The 22,748-nt window shown below is 42.8% G+C and overlaps 1 protein-coding gene across 4 annotated transcripts in view; it reads right to left on the bottom strand.

The window, feature by feature from the left end:
* FBXL7 (F-box and leucine rich repeat protein 7) overlaps window positions 1-22,748 on the bottom strand; it is a 471,040-nt gene that overhangs the window by 226,798 nt on the left and 221,494 nt on the right. For 2 of the 4 annotated variants that reach the window (XM_029053850.2, XM_029053851.2), the window contains exon 3: window positions 20,218-20,360. The exons of 1 other annotated variant lie outside the window; for it this stretch is intronic. Coding sequence is in view for 1 of the 3 variants with exons in the window: in XM_029053849.2 (XP_028909682.1) it covers window positions 8,207-8,243 (37 nt within the window). In the remaining 2 variants the exon portion in view is untranslated. Of the gene's footprint in view, window positions 1-8,206; window positions 8,342-20,217; window positions 20,361-22,748 lie in introns of those variants that run through there. One more of the 4 variants, XM_029053849.2, reaches the window with a different exon arrangement.

Genomic DNA, 22,748 nt, shown 5'->3' with positions numbered 1-22,748 from the left:
ATTCCTTTTGACTATAAGCTCATTGTGGGCAGAGAACATGGCTACCAAGTCCATTATGTTTCTATATCATACTACAGTGATCTGCACACAGTAAGCCCTCAATACATAAGATCAATTGATTTTGGTTTAGTTAATTTTTGCCTGGTTGCTGCTGCTAACCAAATTAGTCAGATTTCAGTGAAACTGTATATTGTTTTATCTGTTTTCTTAATCAGATTCAAAGGGAGCTAGAGCTACTAGAGAGGTTTCAAAACTTTCTCTTATAGATTTGACTAAGCATGAGTACTCCTTCTCAAAAATGAATTTACCACAGAAATTATAGCAAACCAAAGAAGTTAGAACGTTTATATAAATTGTCATGGTCCTAAAAGTTACAATTATGCATTCTTGCAGTGTTAACTGCTTTATATTTTCTTCTCTTTATGGACTTAATATGAACTGATGGAATAAATCCAAATATAGCACTCAGTCTAAATAAGAATCACCTCTTTCAGAGAGACCATGGAACCCTATTATCATTATAGGTGAAAACAAGGAAAGTCATGGCAGTGACTACTTCATTCAGAAGTCTTAAGGTTGCATAATTTTTCAGATGTCAACTAGTACCTCTCACAGGGTGGCCCTCTTAGCCCCAACCCCTTCCAAGTTCAGGCCTGGGGTTTGAATTCAAGAGGCAGTTCACACTTCATTCTCCATTACTCTGAAAAAAGGGCTGTCAGGCCTGGTGCAGAAAGTGGGGGTGAAACACTGTGCCTCAAGCATTTTATTTTTTGATGGTGTTTGTTAAGTGCTTAATATGTGCCAGACACTGTTCTAAGCACTGGGGTAGATAAAGGTAATCAGGTTGGACAGAGTCCATGTAATAATAATAATAATTAATAATGGTATTTGTTGAGCACGTACCAAGGGACAGGCAATGTACTAAGGGATGGGGTGGATACAAGCAAATCGGGTTGGACATAGTCCCTGTCCCGCATAGGGCTCCCAATCTCAATCTCCATTACCATGAGGTAACTAAGGCACAGAGAAGTGAAGTGACTTGCCCAAAGCTACAGAGCAGACAAGCGGCAAAGCCAGGATTAGAAGACATGGCCTTCTGACTCCCAGGCCCATGCTCTTTCCACTAAAGCCATGCTGTTTCCCATGTCCCATATGGGGCTCACAGTCGTAATCCCCATTTTACAGACAAGGTAACTGAGGCACAGAAAAGTTAGGTGATTTGCCCAAGGGCTCTATCCACTAGGCCACACTGCTTCTCTGAATGAACTCAAAATCTCAAATCACTTATTTCTTCCAAAAACTAAATGCTGAAGCCACTGTTACCTCATCTGTAAAATGGGGGTTAAGACTGTGAGGTCCATGTGGGACAGGGACTGTATCCAACCTAATCCAACCTAACTTAATCAACATTTATCTGCCCCATCCTGGCACATAGTAAGTGCTTAACAAATACCATGAAAAAAGAAAAAGACATATTGAAACATCTCATATCTACATTATACCAACCACAAAGGTATCTGAGAATCAAACCTAAGATACTTTAAATCATGAATCTTTGAATAAATGTCTACTTGATTTAACACTCAGTGTATAAATTGATTCAACTTCTAAATATTTTTATATTTGTCTCCTGTGTTATGGTATAACCTCCTTGAGGGCAGGAATTCTGTGTAGTGTTTCTGCTGTACTTTCCTCAGGGACTTAATACAGTGCATTTCACTCAATAAATACTAGCACTTCTGCTAGACGAAGTTATAATTTAGAAGTCAACTAAAACAGGAAAACCTGTTGTTTTTATAATTGAGTTACCTCATTTTTACTTCCATATATTCTTTTGGTTGTTTATTCTCCCTCAGCTTTAAATTGCTATAAATTTACTATTTTAGTGGTCTAGCACGAAAACTCAGAACTTCTGAAGATCCTATAAAATTCCTTTCCACAGAAGTTGTATCATTTATTAAAATTCAGTTGGGTCAACATCACCCCTTTTCTTACACCTAACCACCACGAAAGTAAAAACCACTACTGAAAAGGTTGTCAAAATCTATCACAACTGCACTTAATACTAATAATTGTGGTATTTGTTAAGTGCTTACTGTGTGCCAGACATACACAGAGAATGTGTCCTTCAAAACATAGGAAAGAACAGGGCACAGAAACTCAAAATAACTGGACAGAATGTGTCTACTACATTCTGGAGGATATTCAGATAGACAAGGTGACATAATTCAAATGAAAAACTGAGTAGGACACACCTAGGCTGAGGAAATGAGGAATAAAAGACAGCTTTTATCTTTTAGTTGCAAGGTCAAATACACAATGGGCATTGACTTACTCACTTCCAGGAAAGTTACACTACCTCCTGCTCTCTTTGCTATTTCCAGTTTCTGGAACACAGACAGGGAAAGACTGCACTAAGGCAAGGTTCGTAGAAAGGCTCTTTCACCTTCAATCTTTCTCTTACATATGCATTTTGTAGGAGTTGTAAATTTTCTACATTATCAGCTTCATCAAGTAGTGACCACCAGATTATTGCATAGACATTTGTTCCAATAATTTGTTCTGGATGAAAAAAAGACTTTTAAAGAAGTATAATTGTTGAGCCTGGCCCAAACCTACAGATGACTGGCTTACTGCCAGCTGCTGTACAACAGGTAAAAATACTGAATCTTTAGGAATTTATTCACCTGATATCTGTGGAAGAAAAAAAATCCAACAAAATGTAAAATAATGAAGAAATAAAGATAGCTTCCCAGAATAAAGCACTATGGCCACTGTGTTTATCTAGAAGTTCAGATAAGATTTTTGATAACATTTCATTTACTGAGAAGAATCATAAAGGGATTTGGGGGGGGTGAACATTACATGATTTTTGATTTGTCATCAAAAAGAAAGGAATTTACAAGAGAATAGGATGAAGGTTAATGACTTTGGCATTTCTTTGTGTTATGACTAGGGAGTTTGTTTCACACCAATATTCTGGCATCACGTTAATCAAAGAAATGTGTTTCTGTGCCGGGAAAATTTAGGAAATTAGCGAACTTCTCAGATTGCATCAAGCACCTGTACACTAAGACCTATGTACCTAAAGACCACGAATTATAAATTATTAGGTTCAGAGGTGAGCTTTCAGCCTACCTCATAAGGGAAAATTAAAACTAAAATTCCTCTAAGCAGTTCACACAATACTAACCTCACACTTTCTTTGGCAAATTGTCCAAATACCTAACCCAATTTTTCAAGTTCTGTTTGGAAACTGGTGTTAATTTCCTCAACTTGACTTTTTATTTCTGGGCCTCTCTCTTCAGCAAGCTGACTATACAGGGAGTCTGTTGAATGGAAGGACTCAAAGAATGTCAACCTTCACCCTTCAGAAGAACAATTTCTTATTTGTCCCTATTAATCAGAATCACTTCCCAATAATTAAAACCCTCTTAGTTTAAAAACTTTTACTCTAAGCCCTTCCTAGCCAGGAGATGTTTCTTTCGCTCCTATTGTTCTTACCTCAATGTTTGACACACTAGTGCAAGATTGATATTGTTAATGAGGATGATGATACCTGCATAATATAGGACTAATTACCTCCCTTTACATATCTGTCAAGAATTGTAATTTTCCAGGCTAAAAATACTCAAATATTTGAAATCTAGCTCCATCCCCAGCAGGAGCTCAGAGCCATCATAATCTTCCTTGGGAGATTGTTGGCTGGTTGGAAGCACACTCTATTAGAACCTCATAAGGTTCCCTAGAATGGAAAAGGTTGTTGATTTTAGCTAAATGAAATATCTAGGTTCTCCACAGATATAGTATCTAAAGAGAGAGAGAGAGTTATATAGTTTCTATCACTAAATCCTGACTGTTCAACCTTCACAAGAACACTGAAATCCATCCTCTCCAAACTGCTACCACATTAATCCAAGCACTTATCCTGTCCCACCTTGATTACTGTATCAACCTTCTTGCCTCCATTCTCTCCTCACTCCAGTTCATACTTCCCTCTGCTGCCCAGATCATTTTGCTACAAAAAGGTTCAGTCCATGTTTCTCCACTTATCAAGAACCATCAGTGGTGCCCATCCACATCTGCATCAAACAGAAAACTCCTTACCATCAGGTTTAAAAGCCCTCAATCTCCTTGCTCCCTCCTACCTCACCTTGCAACTCTCCCACTAGAACCTGCCCTCAAACTTCGCTCCTCTAATACCAACCTACTCACTATAAATTGATATCATCTATATCGCCACTGACCTCTCTCTCACGTTCTGCTATACTCCCTATTCATATCTGACATACAATTACACTTCCTTGCCTTATTAAAGGCACATCTCCTCCAAGAGTGCTTCCCTGACTTAGCACTCATTTCCTCTTTTCCTACTCTCTCTGTGTCACCCCCGCCCCCAGACCCTCAGCACTTATGTACATATCTGTAATTTGTTTATTTGTATTAATGTCTGTCTCTCCCTCTAGACTGTAAGATCACTGTGGGCAGAGAATATGTCTGTATTCCCTCAAGGGGCTTAGTACAGTGCCCTGCACACAGTAAGCACTCCATAAAATATGACTGATTGACTGATACAGTAGAATGTTAATCATTCTCAGGTAGCTTCAAACATAGATTTTTTTGACTGACTAATTTTGGAGACTACAAAGACAAGACCCTTTCCAGTTTTCTAAAGCACCTCCTTTTACATAATTAAAAAAGAAAGATTGTATTCCTAGCTCTAATATTGAAATATTACAGTAAGATAGTGCATGTCAAAATTCTGAGAGTTGCCTGTAACCAGATGCTCTCCATATGTAGTACTGGCCTCATCAAAAGATGAAAAACTTATCTGACCGGGTCTTCTGAAACATTTCTTGGAATAGATTTTGACCAAGAAAAAAAATAGGGAATTTATCTGCACTAATGATCAATTAATGTCTCAAAACATAGCAAGCTATGATCAAGCTAGGGACTTACATGCACATAATTAAGGCACCAGAAAACCAGGCAGAAATATTCATTCAAAATTAATTCATTTTGCATAGAAATAACTTCATATTCAATACTCCACTGCAGAAGTGCAGAGGTGTTCTATTATGAGGCAGGTATTTTGACACCTAGGAATAAACTAGTTTATTCCTAGTTTCAATTCTGTATTTCAGTGAATAAACACTGCACACACCCTGATGAACTTCTAATGAGGATTTGTTTCAAGGATCTTTTATCTTAAGTATGCTTTATCTCACATAAATATAGTTTCAGAATGTGGTATGTGTCACTTCCTCTCATTTGAAATCAAATGAAGTTGTACATTGTACTAACTTGAGGCTTGCCTGCAAAGGTCATCAAAAAAAGCCAAAATATACAAAACTAATACAAAGCGAGAACAAAGAATGTGGTTTTCCAAAGTCCTGAGCACCTAGTGGTAAACTGATGTAATACCTGCATTGGCACTAATGGAATGATAGGTCATAAGCATCTAGATACCCCATAAAATAGAGCATACAGCTAACTGGAACAAACATGCCTGGAAGTCCATTGAGAGAGAAAGAGGTGCATGTGTTGCTCAGTGAGTGAAAAACGGATTGTAACAAAAGAGCCTCACAAAGTCTACAAATATTTCAATGCTCACAGAAGAAAAGACAGAAGAGAGTTGTAAGGAAAATCCTTAGGATTATGTTTTTCCACCTGCTTGTCGAGTAAGGTATCTCTGGGTGATTTTAGAGAATTGGTAATACTGAGCATAATTTATCCCTGGAGCCAAACCCCTATTTGACTTCCAAAGCTTCCCATTGGTCTCCTTTAACCAGCTGAGAATAGGTCTAGCCTATAAAAACCATGATATTTCTAAATCTGATCCCAGCATAACTTCACTTCAGTTGAAGTGAAAATGCAGAGGTAGCATTTACGGATAACAGCTGGAGAACATTAGTCCTGTCCTTCCCCCTCCACCCCTTAGGGTTGAAAATTCTGCTGTTCAGACAGGAAGCATTCATATACCACACACTGAATAATATGAGAATTCTGGGATGTAAGAAGCAGCTGAAAAGGAGGAAAAGGAACGTATCGGTCTGGGTAGTGTTTTTGTTGTTGTAAAAGGACCCATCACAACACAATGATTTTGCATCTCCGTCACTATGACTCATGGACTCATGGGATCAGAACTCATGGACTCATGGGATCAGATCCCAGTACACAGGGTGTATGGTAACTTTGAAAAGATTCTAAGTGGTGTAAGGAAGAATTTTTACTTTTGCTCCTCATACTTACTGAGTTTCATCCAAGATACTAAAAGCATAATCTAGGCTTAATAAAGGCTAAACCAATTGCCTGAAATCCAAATCTTTGCCACACACTAAGGCATATGTAAGAATTCTTCTGTTTGGCTGGAGTTGGGATTTAATTTCTTTAACAGAAACTGAAGACACGTTTGAGAGTATTACAAACGGTGAGGGCATTTCGAATAGGGGCATATTTAAGGCTGCCTATTGGGGATGGTTCCTGGAGAAGAATCCAAGGTTCACAACACAGACACCCGTACACGTACACAAACGCCAGGGATTGAGCACAACACGACAAGCGTCCCCGTCGCACCTGGGGTGGGTAGCCAACCGCTGCACTCCTAAAGTTTGTGTGCATGCAGCACAACTCTAGTTTGTGACTGTCTGTTCCCACCGGTATGTACAAATGATAAAAGGGACAGACCCTTGCCAGGACAAATGCAGCACAGGCAGATTTTTACGGGGCTTTAAAAGGACAGGATGTGCTTCCGAGGTGATGCTCTGTAGTCTTTTAATTATTAAGCACTGGTGCTCAATAATCAGCAAGAGGATAGATGGATCCGTCTTCGACCCTAGTAGGTGTTCACCCTCTTCCAAATTCCCCCTCTGCCCCTTCACACGGGGGTTGGGGGTAGAGAAACCCAATTGCTCTGCCATGTCCATCTCTTTACAGCAGATGGTGCCTTCCCCACTTGGCATGCTGACATTTTCAGCGATCTGCCACCGGGCAGGTCCTCCCGCCAACCGAACGAAAACCCAAAAGCTGCTTCCAAACTTGGGGCCCTGCTACCCCACGGTTGGATGAGGAGACACTATCCGACCCAGAGAAAGTCAAAGGGCGCCGTGGAACAAAATGTCATAGGGACAGGGAGCGGGACTCAACCGCATCGGTTCGTGGGGATGCCAGGACAGAGCGAGGAGCTGAAGCTGTCGGTGCTTTAATGACAGTTGGGGAGGTGACAAGGAAAGCGTCCTCTGAAAGTTGCGAAGAGGGATGACTCTCGGCAGAGGCAAAGAAGCACGAATGACTCCCTCCTTCCCCGATCCGCCTAAAAGGACGGGACGGGACGGGACGGGAGATCCTGCTCGCTTTTCTAGGCAGGAACGCATAACCAGAGGGCAGCAATGCTAGGCGGCCGAAACTTCTGCTGGAGAAGAGAAGAGAGGGGCAAGGAGGAGGGGAGAAGGGGGTGGGAGGAGGAAAAGGGAAGAGAGAAGGAAGGGAAGAGAATAGGGGAGAGGGGAGTAGGAAGGGAAGAGAGAAGAAGGGAGAGGAGAGAAGGAAGGGGGGAGGAGAGGGAAAAGGGAAGAGGAGAGAAGGGAAGAGAGGAGGGGACAGGGGAGAAGGAAGGGAAGAGAGGAGGGGACGGGAGAAGGAAGGGAAGAGAGGAGGGGACGGGAAGAAGGAAGGGAAGAAGGGAGGGGACGGGGACAAGGAAGGGAAGAAGGGAGGGGACGGGGAGAAGGAAGGGAAGAGAGGAAGGGACAGTGGAGAAGAAAGGGAAAAGAGGAAGGGAGGGGGAAGAAGGAAGGGAAGAGAGGAAGAGAGAGGGGAGAAAGGAGGGAAGAGAGGAAGGGAGAGGGGAGAAAGGAGGGACGAGAGGAAAGGAGAAGGAAAGGGGGAGGAGAGGGAAGAGGAGAGAGGAAAGGAAGAGAGAAGGGGAGAGGGGAAAAGGAAGGGAAGAGAGGAAGGGAAAGGCGGGGAGAAGGAAAGGTGGAGGAGAGGAAAAAGGGAAGAGGAGAGAAGGAAGGGAAGAGAGGAGGAGGGAATCGGGGGAGGGGAGAAGGGTGAGAAGGAAAAAGGGACGAGGAGAAAAGAGGGACGAGAAGAGAGAGGAGGGAGGAGGGAAAATGGGGAGGGAATGGGAAGAAGGAGAGGGGACCGAGGAGGCGGGCCGGGTTGAATTCCCATCCAGGGGAGCCGATGGATGAATGTCACTCACCCTCACTGCCGTACTGCTTGCCATTGTTCGCCCCCATCCTGCAGGCTTCATGCTCTCCTCCTCCTCCTCCTCCTCCTCTTCCTCCTCCCGGAGCAGAGCATGTCTCCGGGGCAGCGGCGCCCCCCGCCCCCTGCCCCCTGCCCCCCTTCTCCTTCCCCGGGCCCGGGTCGCCTTACATGGCCGAGGATCCCCGCGGCTCCCCGGGGCCCGGCCGCGCCAACAGCCCGCAAACTTGCCCCGCGGCGGGGCTGCCGGGCCGGGGGCGGCTCCGCTTCGGATCCAGGCGCGGGCGGAGGACCGGCCGGACCCCCCGCCGCCCCGCCGCCCCGCTCCCCGCCTCCTCCCGCGCAGGCCGGGGCCCGCTCAGCCCCGGGGGGCGGCCGGAGGGCGGCCGGGAGGCGGCGGCGATCACTTGTTGCGGGCTCGGGAGAGGACGACGACGAGGACGAGGACGAGGAGAGCCGCAGCCCGGCGCTGCTCTCCAGCGGCCGCGCACACTTTTGTTACCGCCGGACGCCTCCTCTCTCTGGGTGTCAATCACAGCGGCAGCCCGGGAGGGGCGGCGGGAGGAGGAGGAGATGAAGGAGCAGGAGGAGCGGGAGAAAAAGGAGGAGGGGGAGAAAAAGGAGGAGGAGTAAAAGGAGAGGAGGAGGTGGAGAAAAAGGAGGAGGAGAAAAAGGAGAGGAGGAGGTGGAGAAAAAGGAGGAGGAGAAAAAGGAGAGGAGGAGGAGAAAAAGGAGAGGAGGAGATGGAGGAGGAGAAAAAGGAGAGGAGGAGATGGAGGAGGAGAAAAAGGAGAGGAGGAGGAGGAGAAAAAGAAAGAGAAAAAAGAGAGGAGGAGATGGAGGAGGAGAAAAAGGAGAGGAGGAGATGGAGGACGAGAAAAGGGAGGAGAAAAGGGAGAGGAGGAGGAGATGGAGCAGGAGAGAGCGGGGCTGGTGATGCAGCCTTTTAAAGACACAGCTCACATTTGCTGCCCTTGCCTGTCGCCCGGAGCAGGAGCTCGGCTACTTATTTTGTTTACAGAAAGGTGATTCCCCCCACCCTAAAATCTAGGTTGGGAAACAGGGACTTCCAGGAGGCGTTTACCATCTCACACTCCCCCTCGCCCCCAACTGTTCTGCTGCAATGTTAAAAGCAGGCCATGTGTCTCCCTCCTGCTCAGTTGTCACACCTTGACCACCTGTCCCTACGGATTTTCTAGGGCTCTAGGGCTCGGTGGGCTGGGGGAGGGAGGAAGCAGGGGTGAATTGAGAAGAGATTGAGAGGAACTAAAACGAGAGGGCGGCGAAGACATTCCCCCACACGCATGCTGCAAATTATGGCTGGATCGTATGAGACGGGCGTGTCTGGGGGAAAGGTATTTTTCAAAGAAAATACAATTTTTGACGCGTTCCTAAAGAAGCAAGCGGAACTGTATTGGTCAGTAAAAGCTGAATCTCTCGCTTTGGGAAACATGCACAGCCCTGCTCCCATCTCAGCCCGACCCAGGCACCAAGACCTTAGCTGTGATGTTCTAGACTGTAAGTTCGTTGTGGCCAGGAAACATGTCTGTTTATTCTTCTGTTGTACTTTCCCAAGTGCTTAGTACAGTGCTTTACGCTTAATAAGTACTCATTAAATACGATTCAATGAATGAATGAATGTTCCGATGTCAGGGAACAGTTCAGTCTTTCCATACTCACTTGGGAACCTTGTAACCCTTGCTTTCCCTAATTAATTCTCACAAATCCAAGTCATTCTGATCCAGCAGTAATCTCCAGCTTCTGTGTTCTTATTTGTTCCCACCTTCAGCAACTTTGAGGCTATTTTTTATGGGCTTTGTTAAGCATGTACTATGTATCAGCCACTGTACTAGACACTGGGGTAGATAAAAACTAATCAGGTTGGACACAGTCCATGTCCCACATGGGGGTCACAGTCTTAATCCCCATTTTCCAATGAGGGAACCGAGGTACAGAGAATCTTGGTGACCTGCCCAAGGTCACACAACAGGTACATGACACAGCTTGGATTTAAACCTAGATCCTTCTGACTCCCAGGCCCACGTTCTATCCACTAGAGCATGCCGCTTCTCAATTTTATTGAGAATGTTATTCTCAATGTCCATGTTATTCAAGTCTACATTCATTTGCTATGATTACTCTGAATCAAAGGTATTTCTGGAACACTTACTGTGTGCAGGATGCTATACTCCATGCGTGGGAGAGTACCGAACAGTGGTAAATGGAACCCCTGCCCTCTAGGAACTTGCAGTCCATCTTCACCCCCCGGGGTAGAGTATGAACTTTCTGTGGGCTAGGAACATGCCTCTTCTCAGTTTAGGACTTTCCAAACGCTTAGTACAGTGCAGTACATCCAATGGGAGTTCAATATATTCTATTACTCTATTCCTGTTGTCGCCAGTTGCCACCATGCTAGGGGGCAAGGGGAGAAGACTCTCCCAGTTTGGCAGTGAAATGGAAGAAGACACATAACTGCCAGCTGCCCTCACCAAAGCTCAGAGTTGTCAATTGACCGGATTCCTTTGTCATATTGAGGTATGCAGCGTGTCAAATATCTCCAGCAAAACTACGGGTTTCCATGAGCTCCTCAGAGTCCCACATGGGACAGGGACTGTATATGACCAGATTATCTTGTATCTCTGCCAGCACTTACTATGGTGCTTGGCACGTAGTTGGTGCTTGACGAACTGTGGAATTGTGCCACTGAGTAGCATCCTGATCAATTGAGACAAAGCTGAAGTTTACCAATTAGTTCCACCATTTTCAAACCATAACTGAAACATTAGCAACATAATCTCTAGCGCTTTTTGAAAGAATTTGAAATAGTGGCTTTAAGACTTTACAACCCAGCAGTTAATTTATCATTAGAATGTGATATAATTGCATTGCTACTGAAACCATTTTTCTACATAGTTTAAACAGGATCTCAAACTAGAGAACTTTCCTCCATTCTAATGTTGTTGCTCCTATGAAAAAAAAAGATCACATAGATGTCTGTTTTGTTATTTTCATACTGTGATTCTTTCATTTTAAAGGTGCCATGATTTTCAGGAAGAACTTCTATTTACCAGAGTCAGATAAGGAATATTGAAATGATGAGTTTACACTGCACTGAAAAACTGCAAATGCTTAGGAGAATTCTGTTTACTACTGGATTGATGTTTATTAAAATAGAAAAAGGAAAATCACAAAAAAAAAACCCAACAAGCAAGAGAAGAAAGTACATTTGTTCTGAGTATAAACTCTTAAGACTTCAGACAGAAAGATTAAATGGTGATCCTCCTTTCATTTAATTAAAGTGGGAAGCAGCGTGGCTTAGTGGAAAGAGCATGGGCTTGGGAGTCAGAGGACACGGGTTCTAATCCCAGCTCTGACACTTGTCTGCTGTGTGACCTCGGGCAAGTCACTTAACTTCTCTGGGTCTCAGTTACCTCATCTGTAAAATGGCGATTAAAACTGTGAACGCCATGTGGGACAACCTGATCACCTTGTATCCACCCCAGCGCTTAGAAGAGGGCTCAGCACATAGTAAGCACTTAACAAATACCATAATAATAAAAGATTTCACAAGCAAAAATTTTATGATTTCAATTTTCCACATTTAAATAGCTAAAACCTGCTTTTAGAAAGTGTTAGGGAACTGAAAAATGGGAAATGCAGTGGAATCCATAATGCTAGTTGAATCACAGTATCGACAAGATCTACATCCCTTTATTGGACTAATTTAAACCTTCATGGGCCCAAGTTATGCCTGTCCAAGGATTGAGGCATTGGCATGTTTAGCTTTACTCCAGGCCAACCCACTTACAAGTGCAGGACTAATGGGATACCCAGGAAAACCCCTACCAAGCCCCTACGGATCTCGCCTGCAACCGAACCCAGTCATTCGAGGTCATGAGCTCATCATGAAGGTCCCTGGGGTAAAATCTGTGGCCCGGTTTGAGTTCGATGGGGGCACAACCTTATTGTCTGCCAATGTGAGACAAACGGACTATGGTGGCACCATGCTGACATTTCTCTCCTGCCACAAAATCCGTCAAAGGCAGTGTGATGCCAGGCACCAGAACCTTTACAACTGGCTGCATAGCACAGTGGTTTTTGGCCACCACAGATCATCCAAAATCCACACAATGCACGCTAATTTCACCAACTATAATTTCACCATCGCCTTTCCCACCTCCAAAACATAGCTGCCAATGCATAACAAAATGCTCCATGTCTAGTAAGCTTTCAGAAAATCCCACATTTTTATGATACAAATGATTAAGAAACCAGTGGTTTTGTCATCAGGAACACTGGGATTGAATCTTTTGTGTATGTTCCATGGCTCCATTTAGAAATCAGAAACGGATGGTTCATTCTACATATCTGTCCTGTTGATGAAGGAAAGCTCCCTGTGCTGGAGGAAAGTATGGACAGATGTGTCTGGCGTGACAGAATGTCTTTCACTAGGCATGGATGGACGTCTTGAAGAATTTGGGCCAAAAATAAACAGCAAGAAATTGTTACGCTGAATTATTTTTCACGGTTACTTGACAAGCTTGAGTGATCCAAGCCAGTTCAGCCATCAGTTGCTGGGGTAAAGATGCCCGCGGAACAAATGATGGAAAGTTGGGTCTCAAGTACCATTTTCTAGAATTGAACTTTTAAAAATCACCTTAATTTCTAGGGACAACTCAGATGAAGTTTGGGTTGCTTCTGTGCTGAGAAGTCTGGGCCCGGATGAGTGACAGGCAGTCAGTCAGGAGCAACATTAATAAGCAGTAATCCCACTGAAACCTAGAATTATGCTTTCTGCCCTCACCAGGTTTGATAGCTGCTTAGTGTGTTAAGAAGCAAATCATTAACTGCTGGATTCTTGGGAATAACAGACAAAACAAATTATAGAATGAAACCAAAGTTGGAACAATTTAAGGTTGGATTCTCTGATAATAGGATAAAAGAAAATTAACTAGAAAAAGAAAGCAAGCAAAGATATGGGTAAAATGTAAATGCCTGCTTTTAGTTTACTCTGGTTCTGGTATGATTTTATTTTTGCCCAGAGAACATTTAGTTTCCTTCAAGGGAAATTTTAATTGCTTTTCATTTTTAAATCCACATAATTTTGTACATTGTGGACAATAATTGCAGTAGAAATTGGCTAACACATTTCTTGATCAAACAAATCAGTTAAACTATAACTAGAGCTCCCAAAGAATTTAGCTTCCCAAATAAATGGATTTGTTTTCAAGGGTACCTAAATCATGTTCTTGACAGCATACGTTATTTAATAGAAGTGGGAATGATTTGGTCTGGGAATCCTGACTACATTACTTAAATACTGGTGGAGTTAGGATGCTCCAGGATTGCCTGTTCAAAGCTAGCAGTTTTGAGAGCATTCAGCTTTTGTGTGAAACTGCTATACAATGAGGGGATTTCTCATCTGCTAGCACTAGTACAATAGCATTAGATAAAATCAAAATAACAGAGCAATTGTATAGTAATTGATCAGGACCTTTGATTTGGATTCCTCATATTTGTAAACTGTAGCACTTAAGAATAATAAAAGTAATCTGGATAGTAACAGTGGATTTTTGAGGGGGATTTTTAAATGACCCTTTCTCCCTAAAGGCTTTCCGAATTAACTCATAAGAGGAGAGAGGTTTTCAAACACCCAACTCAACCACATACCCACACTGGTATATATGCCTGCTCAATTTATTTGATAGTGCTGTAAATATTTTTATGTTTGTCTGCCCTGTTAGAGCATAAACTCTTTGTGAGCAGGAAAAGTGTCACTGTTGTTCTACATTTACCAAGAGCCTAGGACAGTGCACACTCAATAAATACTAGAACTACATTGGTCTAGAGGAATTTTCAAGTAGAGAATGTCTCTTTTGAACTAACTACCAGTCAAACCAGTGTTTGAGGGCAAGCACTCCTGGTTGGGCTTCTATTTGGATTATTGCACTAGGAGCAATAGTTATTTTGCCCAGATCAGATTATGAATGTGCCCTGGTGCAAAGCCTTCCTGTGCCTCAAAGGTCCCTTTATAGGATAGGGAAGCTGAACTATATGAGCTGAGAGAGAAAGAGTTGGTAGGGACCTTAGGAGATATTGTAGACTAGACCTTAGGAGATATTGTAGACTAGATAATAATAACAGTGTATTTGTTAAGTGCTTACTATATGCCTACCACTATACTAAGCTCTGGCATAGGTACAAGATAATCATGTCCCTCCTGGAGCTCACAGTCTAAGTAGGAGGGATAGCAGATAGTGAACCCCCATTTTGCAGATGAGGGAAATGAGACACAGAAAAGTTAAGTGACTTGCCCAAGGTCATACAGCAGGCAAGTGGCAGAGCCGGGATTAAATCCCAGGTCCTCTGACTCCCAAGCCCGTGTTCTTTCTACTAGGCCAGGCTGCTTCTCTAACAGATGGTCTCTCTCCATCTTCTCACCAACCACCACTTTCTGGTTGGGTGGAAAGGAAATAAACCCTTGAGATAGGACAGTCCTGTGGTGATGTCACTGAGGACATATGGCTCTCTTTCAGGGAGTGTCCCCAAGAGAGGCAGAAACAGATCATGACAGAGCAAAGTTTTATCAGTGGGCACCAACATAGATGACGTATGAGACCGAGAAGGCGGCAGGGATATTTGCCAGCCCAAGGAAGCAGATCTCACCAGGCTTGGAGATATTATAACATAGAAGCAGTGTGGCCTGGTGGAACGAGCAAGAGCCTGGGAGTCAGAGGACGTGGGTTCTAATCTGTTCTGCCACTTGCCTACTGTGTGAGCTTGGGCAAGTCATTTAAGTTCTCTGTGCCTCAATTTCCCCATCAGTAAAATGGGGATTGAGTTCTGTTCTCCCTTCTACTCAGATGTAGAGGGACAGAGACTGTGTGTCCAACCTGATTATCTCGTATCTACCCCAGCACTTAGTACAGTGCTTGGCACATAACAAGTGCTTAAAAATATTACTATTATTTTTATTATCATCCACTGAAATTCTGCTAGTGCCACATGCTGAACCCAGAGACAGGAGAGTTTCAGAGTCTCCATGCATGGAAAAAGGAGAGATCTGGATCAATCATGGACTAGGGAATGGCCCTGGGATGATGCTGAAAATATTAAAGGAGGTGTCAGGTTTTAGAACACAAAACTGAGGAAGTAAATGATTCAGAGTTGTTCAAGAGCATGAATGATTTGGAGAGAGTAATTAAGGGCAGGAAAGGAAAGGAGTTAGGAAAGAATTCTGTAGGGTAGTTTATTAATTCATTCAATTGTATTTATTGAGCACTTACTGTGTGCAGAGCACTGTAGTAAGCTCTTGGGAAGTACAATTCAGCAACAAAGAGAGACTATCCCTTCCCACAACGGGCTCATAGTCAGATTATCCATTGATTAGGGACGCTGGCATTTGAGGGAAAGGGCAAAGAACTGAAGCAAAACTATATGAATGATTCTATTCTAGTGCTTAGATGGCCCCAAAATAAAAAGTTTGGACTGAAATAATTGACAGCCAGTGAGGTCTTGCATATAATCCACATTTTGGAAATTTGGGATAGTGAAAATAATTAGAGCATGCTCTAAGAAAGTGACAGGAGAACAGGGGATTAGGTGGTACTGAGAGTAAGAGATAGAATATTAACAATAAAAACATAAAAACATTCCAGAGGAGAGAAGCACCACATTATAATCTTTGGGATTAGCTTTTCTACTTAGCAAAATAATATTCTATCGGCCATCAGACTAAGATGAGGAAAGTAACTATGAGCTACTTGAGGGCAAGGAAGTCTCAACACTTTTGTACTTCCAAAAGCTTAGTACAGTGTTCTGCACCCAGTATGCACTCAAAATATGTTATTCACTAAACAAGAAATAGTAAATGAGATTGGGGAGATTTCAAATCTCTTAGTAGGGACAGCAGAAGATTATCCTTACAGACAAGTATGAAAATTCCCCAAGACAAGAAATGGAAATTGAGTTTTATATAAGATAAACACACTTTGCTCTCAAATGACTGTGGTTTCAATAAGTACTTTCTAGAACATGATTAGGGAATTGGGGAACCTTATTCTGACATCGCCAATCAGTTTTGGCTTGGTATGCATGTCAAAGAAACTGCTTGTGAGTGCATCAGAACATGTGAGCACTACAGCATAATTTTTCCTTAAGAAGTTTTGCGAGTAAGCACCCCTCATATCAATCAGTCAGTGGCATTCATTGAGAGCTTACTGTGTACTAAGCACTTGGAAAAGTACAACCTAACAAAATAATAGAGTCCATAGACATGTCCCCTGCCCAGATGGAGTTTACAATCTATAGGAGGCGCTTACAGTCTAGAGGCAACTAGATATGTTAATTTTGCTAAGCAACCAGTATTAGAATTGATGAGGATAAGATGACATAATGATTTGAAAAACGTGGTGAGGATAAGTGTAGGAGATAACTCTGAGAAAGTCACCCTGTAGTAGTGATCAAAATATAATTCAACATTTTTGTTGAGGAAATTTAAAAAAACAACTTACCCAGGGATATTCAATTTTATAAAAAAAATTGCAAAGATTTTCTAAAATCATCTCTTACTCTTCCTCAATTAATTTCTTCTCCCCACCTTTTAACCCTACTATCGTCACTTCACACTTCCACGCCACCTAAGTAGCTAGTTCTCAACCCATATTATGAATATGGATGTCCAGGAGGCAAGACAGGGCTAAATGAATTATTGGTCTGATCCAGCATGGCGTTCCTTACAACACCGTTCTTTGCCACCTGATTTACCTGATGCACAATGCATTGGATGATCGTGAACCATCCAATAGTTGCAATGTAGATGATGTTACTCTTCAGAGAGATTGGTTTTGCCCCTATATTCAAGCAATATTGTTATCAGGAATGAGAATAAGATGGAATTTGGTTGTGGTAAAATAAGACTTTCTGGAATGGCTGTTCCGGGAAGAAAATTATTTCTCGGGCAAGGTGGGCTGCACAGTGCTGCTGCTCTAGCCCCACCTCCTGGTCCCAGTTGCCTTTTGCAAACCACATGCACTTGCCACCACCACCCCCAACCCCTGAATGTCTGCTGGTCATTCTGGCAAAAGGAAGCTTTTACTCTCATCCCTAGGTACCATAGTTCTCAGTAGTGATGCCAGAAGGGGACAAGAGGAAAGATGGTTTCTGCCTGATACCCGAAAGAGAAGCAGATGCTACTGTAAGAAAAGTAGACTGGATATGACAAGTGCAAGTTATCATCGTGAAGAAGAATCAGCACAAACCATGGTTCCAAAGTGAAAAAGGAATGAAAAGAAAATTAGCTTTTAATGGGCACTAAATCTTGTTCGGGCCATACAATTCTCCTGTGGCACAACAGTCAAGAAACGAAGGCTCAGCTTTGGCAATCCTGACAAAAAAAAGAATTTCTGAAGCTGGGATTCACCCAGAATATTTCATCAAGGGAAATCCGGATCGCTTGGGAATTGCACATTTACCGCTCCATCCCTGGATGTCGGTATGCTGATTGATTCTGACGCCCTAAATTGAAGGAGAATTCGGCCTAAGTCTGTTCTCTGCCACCTCAAGAATCAAAACAGAGTAGACAATGATTCATTTGACCATCCTAAATCATAATTCTAATATAAACAGACTGCAGGAAAGAAAACCAGAAGTTCTTGTCAGTGCTGCATTAGGGTTCTTGTGGGTGGGACTGAGGAAACGCAGCAACTTTGGTGGACAGAAGAGCAATTAGACTGTAGGTTTCTTATGGGCAGAAACCATGTCTCCTACGCAATTGCATGCTCCCAAGCAGTTAGTAGAGCACTTTGCAACAGTAGGCACTCAGTACACACTGACTTGATGTTTAGAAAGCCTGCACAAGCCCTTACAGAAGCTGAAGGGCTGACAGGGCATTAATGCAACACTGATGTTGTCCCTCTGTGTCTGCCGCTCCTGCAGATCCTATTAAGTGCACGACTTTCTAAGTCAACATTACATCCCAGTCATAAGAGAATGATCAGTTTTATAGACTGTATTTAGAATGAAGTTTTCACACACTGCACTCTCTAAGGCGTGGTCTTGTAACTGCCCATGAGGCAGTCAGTAAGATAAAAATGATAATGACGGTAGATTATGAGCTCCTTGAGTGAAAGATTGTTGATTGTCTACCAACTCTGTCCTATGTATTTTCCTAAGTGCTTAATACAGTGCTATGCACACATTAAGCGTTTAATAAATACCACTGATGATGACTATGGGATTTATAAAGCCCTTATTATGTGCCAAGCACTGGGGTAGATAAAAGGTTATCAGGTTTTCCCACATGGGGCTCACAGGCTTAATTCCCATTTTACAGATGAGGTAACTGAGGTACAGAGAAGTTAAGTGACTTGCTCAAAGTCACACAGCTTACAAGTGGCAGAGGCGGAATTAGAACTCACCACCTCCGACTCCCAAACCCATGCTCTTTCCACTAAGCCATGCTGCTTCCTGTATGCCAACCACTGTGCTAAATGCTGGGGCAGACAAAAATAATCATATCATAGCCTCCATCCCCTACAAGCCTCACAGTCTAAGAAGGAAGGAGAAGAGGTATTTCATTCGCAATTTATAGAAGAGGTAACTGAGGCATGGAGAAGTTAACTGTCTCACCCAGGTTCATACCACAGGCAAGTGGCAAAAACCAGGACTAGAACCTGGCTTTCCTAGTCCTACTCCTGCGTCTCATGCCTCCCTTCAATAAGTTTTCTTTCTTACTGAATTATTCCTCCCCAGTTGAGCTGTTGCTTTCAAGATAGGCTTTAAGAAATGACAAGACAAATTGCTCAATCAGTACTTTCATTCATTCATTCATTCAATAGTATTTCTTTTGGACTCTGGTCATCAGGATGCAAAAATGTCCTAACTATAGTAATTTATATAACACGTGTCCTCACTGCCCATTTTGGATGGGCACCACTCTTGTAACAACAGGAGTTTGTCTGGATAGGACATGACGTGATGGTGGAAGGGACAGTTGAGCACGTCTGAGGCTTTGGCCAAGGCATATGAACCCTAACATGACATTTTCTTAACACAGGTTTCACATCAGGAACGTAACCCCCACAAAATCGGAGAATTGACCATACTGTGTTTTTTCATAACCAGGTAACTCTCCACTAGTGTTCATATATACTCTTTAGGGAGGGAACAAACTCCAAAGAGACCATCTGACTTGCTAATCACTAGTAAATATCTTTTTTTCAAGTGCTACAATGCTGTATTTTTATAGCATAATTCAGGTTTATCTCTACAAAGGTTTGGGTTGATTTCAAAGCGGGTCCATGATCTTCCTTTTATGGCTGAATCCTGGTAGGTAATTCATATTAAAATCCTTCATTGTTTGTCATTAAACCCACTCAAACCCTCTCTGTGTACTATTCAACTAAGTAAGGATACTACTTAATGAGGGGGTTATATGCAAATAAGTTGAATCACTCCCCAGAAATCTGTCCAAACAAACCCAAATTTCAGCAGCAGAGAATAAACTATTCTCTCAGTGGCTTCAAATTAGATTGGTATATTCCAGACTCATAAATTCTCTGCCCAGATGGAATCGTTTTCTTTATCATAAATATTTTTAAACCAGTTGAGCTCTATTGCAGTCATGCTGGACTGAAACCGATTTGGGATTGCTTTCCCACAAGCCATAAATGGAAAGAGCAGTTTGATTTTAAACTGTTTCTTAGGACTGCATTAATATGACACAAGTGTCACACCGGGCCAGAATTCATGTCCTACAAACTGTTTAATTAACAGAGTGGACCCTGGTGCCCCTGTCAACACTGGCAGGAGGGGAGGGTGGAATTACACAGGTCTGGGGAGCCAGTGGATGGGGGCGCTGGGGGCGGATGGCCTCTAGCCCCCAAGTCTTTCCGGTCCCTGTAGTTTTAGTAACACTTGCCTATCACTTAACCAGCAGCACAACCAACCCTCTATATCCCAGAAATACCCAGAAAGGCAATGGGAGCCTCCACAGTGGGATCTTACCTCTCTGCCGCTAATGACTCCTTTCCTGTCTGGAGGAGAAACTCTCATTGGGCAGGGCCTCTACCAAGCACAGGGTCCAGTGCAAATGATCCAACTGACCCATTTACTCCAGTTCTGACCATCACTGCTGCTGACCTCCACCACTAGAAAAGCCAAAATAGGGGAACAAAGACATCATGTTCTTGATCAAGCTAAATTTGACAAAATGTTTAAAAGAATACTTTTCATTTATTTAATGATAAGATAAAGGCATGGCTATTTAGAAAGGACAGAACAATCATGCCTGCATTCTAATTTTGACTAATGATTACTTTCGATAATTTTTTGGTTTGTTTATTATAAATAACCCCTCCATGTTTATTTTTAATGTTACTGGATTATTGGAAAATAGGTTCTTTTCCTCTTAGGTTCTTTTCTTTCCTCTCAGTGTAACTCATTGGCATATATTTCTAAATCACAAGTGGTGGTGTATTTCATTAATGATCTCAGGATACAGTGTTCTGCACACAGTAAGTGCTCAATAAATATGATTGAATGAATGAAGAGGCAGGAAGGACAGGCTAGGTGGAGCTCCCTCTCCTGAATTGAAAAAGTTCCACCCAGCATTTCCAGCTGATTCTGGAAAATATAGGCTCTGGACTTCTGGGAAACGTAGTTCTCAGAGAGCACAGTTTACAAGGATGCATTCCCATCTCCTCCTACAGTCCCTGAACCTCAGTGCCACTCTAATTTGGAGCCTGAACATGGTCACAACCTGATTCAGGCAAGTCCCTGGCTGGTTGTCTCATTTGGTTGGGGGCACTGTAAGCCCACCCTTGACCATATCTCCACTAGGTGGGAAAGAAAGAATGACAGTAAAGTACTTAGACATGTATAAAATGGTGAGCTTAAGTGGGGCAATCACAGGCAAAGAGGGTAAAGGATAAAGCTGACTAACTATTGGCAGCACAATTTTGAAAAAAGACAGGAAAGTGAACTGTGGGAAGACAACAGAGGCAGCCAGGCCAACCTAGCTTAAGGCAATCAAGGATAAAATGACTGTGTAGAGGCTCATAAAAATCGAGGCTTGGAAGGCAAATAGAAAACAGAAAATAGAAAACTGCAAATCACAAATTCAAGTGGACAAGACGAGATCATCTGTAGACATGCATTCAATGGTGGGGACTCTGTTCATGCCGGGCCTCTTTGGCCACACCAGCAGATGGATTAAGCCATTTTTGCTCGAGGATAAGCTTGAGGCATTCTGCCCTACTGCTTCTAGAAGAGATGGGTATTTTAGACTCTTCAGGAAATCAGATTCCACAGCTTCCTCACAAAGGCCATTCTGTGGCTTAACCACCGTATAGATTGGGAAGTGGCTTCCGATACCTAAATTCCTCAGGATTTCTTGTTCCCCATGCAGTTGGAGAACAGCTGGCAAGTCTTCATTTGTGATACCATTCTACATATTCTTGTAGACCAGGATGTAGACCAGGAGACTATCTCCCAACAGCCCTGCCAGCACTGCCAGAGGTCCTTTCAGTCCATGTTTTAGGCATTGGACATCCCCACCCCAGCCTCTGAGCCCATTTGAGAGCAGTTAGCCCAGGAAGGGTGCAAGAAGATCACCAAAACCGCTCGGTGGAAATAGAAATTCGAGGGAAAATTGATCAGGCTGGCAGGGGCATTCCTCACTCCAGCTGTGTTCCCTGGAGCACAGTCCAGATGGATGGGTTCCTATGAAAATGCAGTCAGAAGCCAGTGCTCTCTCACCAACCAGGCAATGATGCTACCGAGGCAGATTTCTCGTGAGTGTTTTTGCTTCAATAGCACAATCGGGAAGGTCCCAAGACACTTCAAAGCCTGATCTCAACCTCATTCATGGGATCCCTCAGACAAAAGTACTTATCACGGTCCCACTGTGCTCTGCCTTGTCTCTCAGGGCAGTTAAGAAGGTAGAACAAAATGCAGCTATTACCCTCTAAGAGATTAAAATCTACAGGAGGGAAACAAGAGAAAAATAAATACAAATAGACACAAAATTTATCACACTAGAGAATTAAAATAATATAACTATTTACATTACTGAAAATACTTGCTGGGGGATGTGGAATGATCAAAGGGAAGGGAGCAGGGTGGAGTTAATTTGAAAAGACTTTGGGAAGAGGTTTTTATTTTATAGTTGAGTTTTGTGTTAAGTGTGTTCTGGTTTGTAAAGAAAGTGGGAGGGGAAAGCATTCTGAGATTCTGTATAAACAATGTTTTAGAGATAACAATGATAACAAGGGCATTTAATCACTTAGGATGTTTTAAGTACTATATGTGTTAAGTACTATATTAAATGCTTGGGTAAATACAAGATAATCATGTTGTGCACAGTTCCTGCCTCACAAGGGGTTCACAGTCTAAAGGGGAGAGAGTACCTGGTATTTGATTTCCATTTTACGGATAATGAAGTTGGGGCCCAGAAATGTTGTGATTTGCCTAATATAACACAGTAAGCAAGTGGCGGAACTGGGATTAAAACCTGGAGTCAAGAGACAGAACAGGGA

This window comes from Ornithorhynchus anatinus, chromosome X3 (assembly GCF_004115215.2).
Source record: "Ornithorhynchus anatinus isolate Pmale09 chromosome X3, mOrnAna1.pri.v4, whole genome shotgun sequence".
Classification (NCBI taxonomy): domain Eukaryota; kingdom Metazoa; phylum Chordata; class Mammalia; order Monotremata; family Ornithorhynchidae; genus Ornithorhynchus; species Ornithorhynchus anatinus.
The sequence above is the reverse complement of the archived record's forward strand: the minus strand, read 5'-3'. Positions and strand labels throughout refer to the sequence as shown.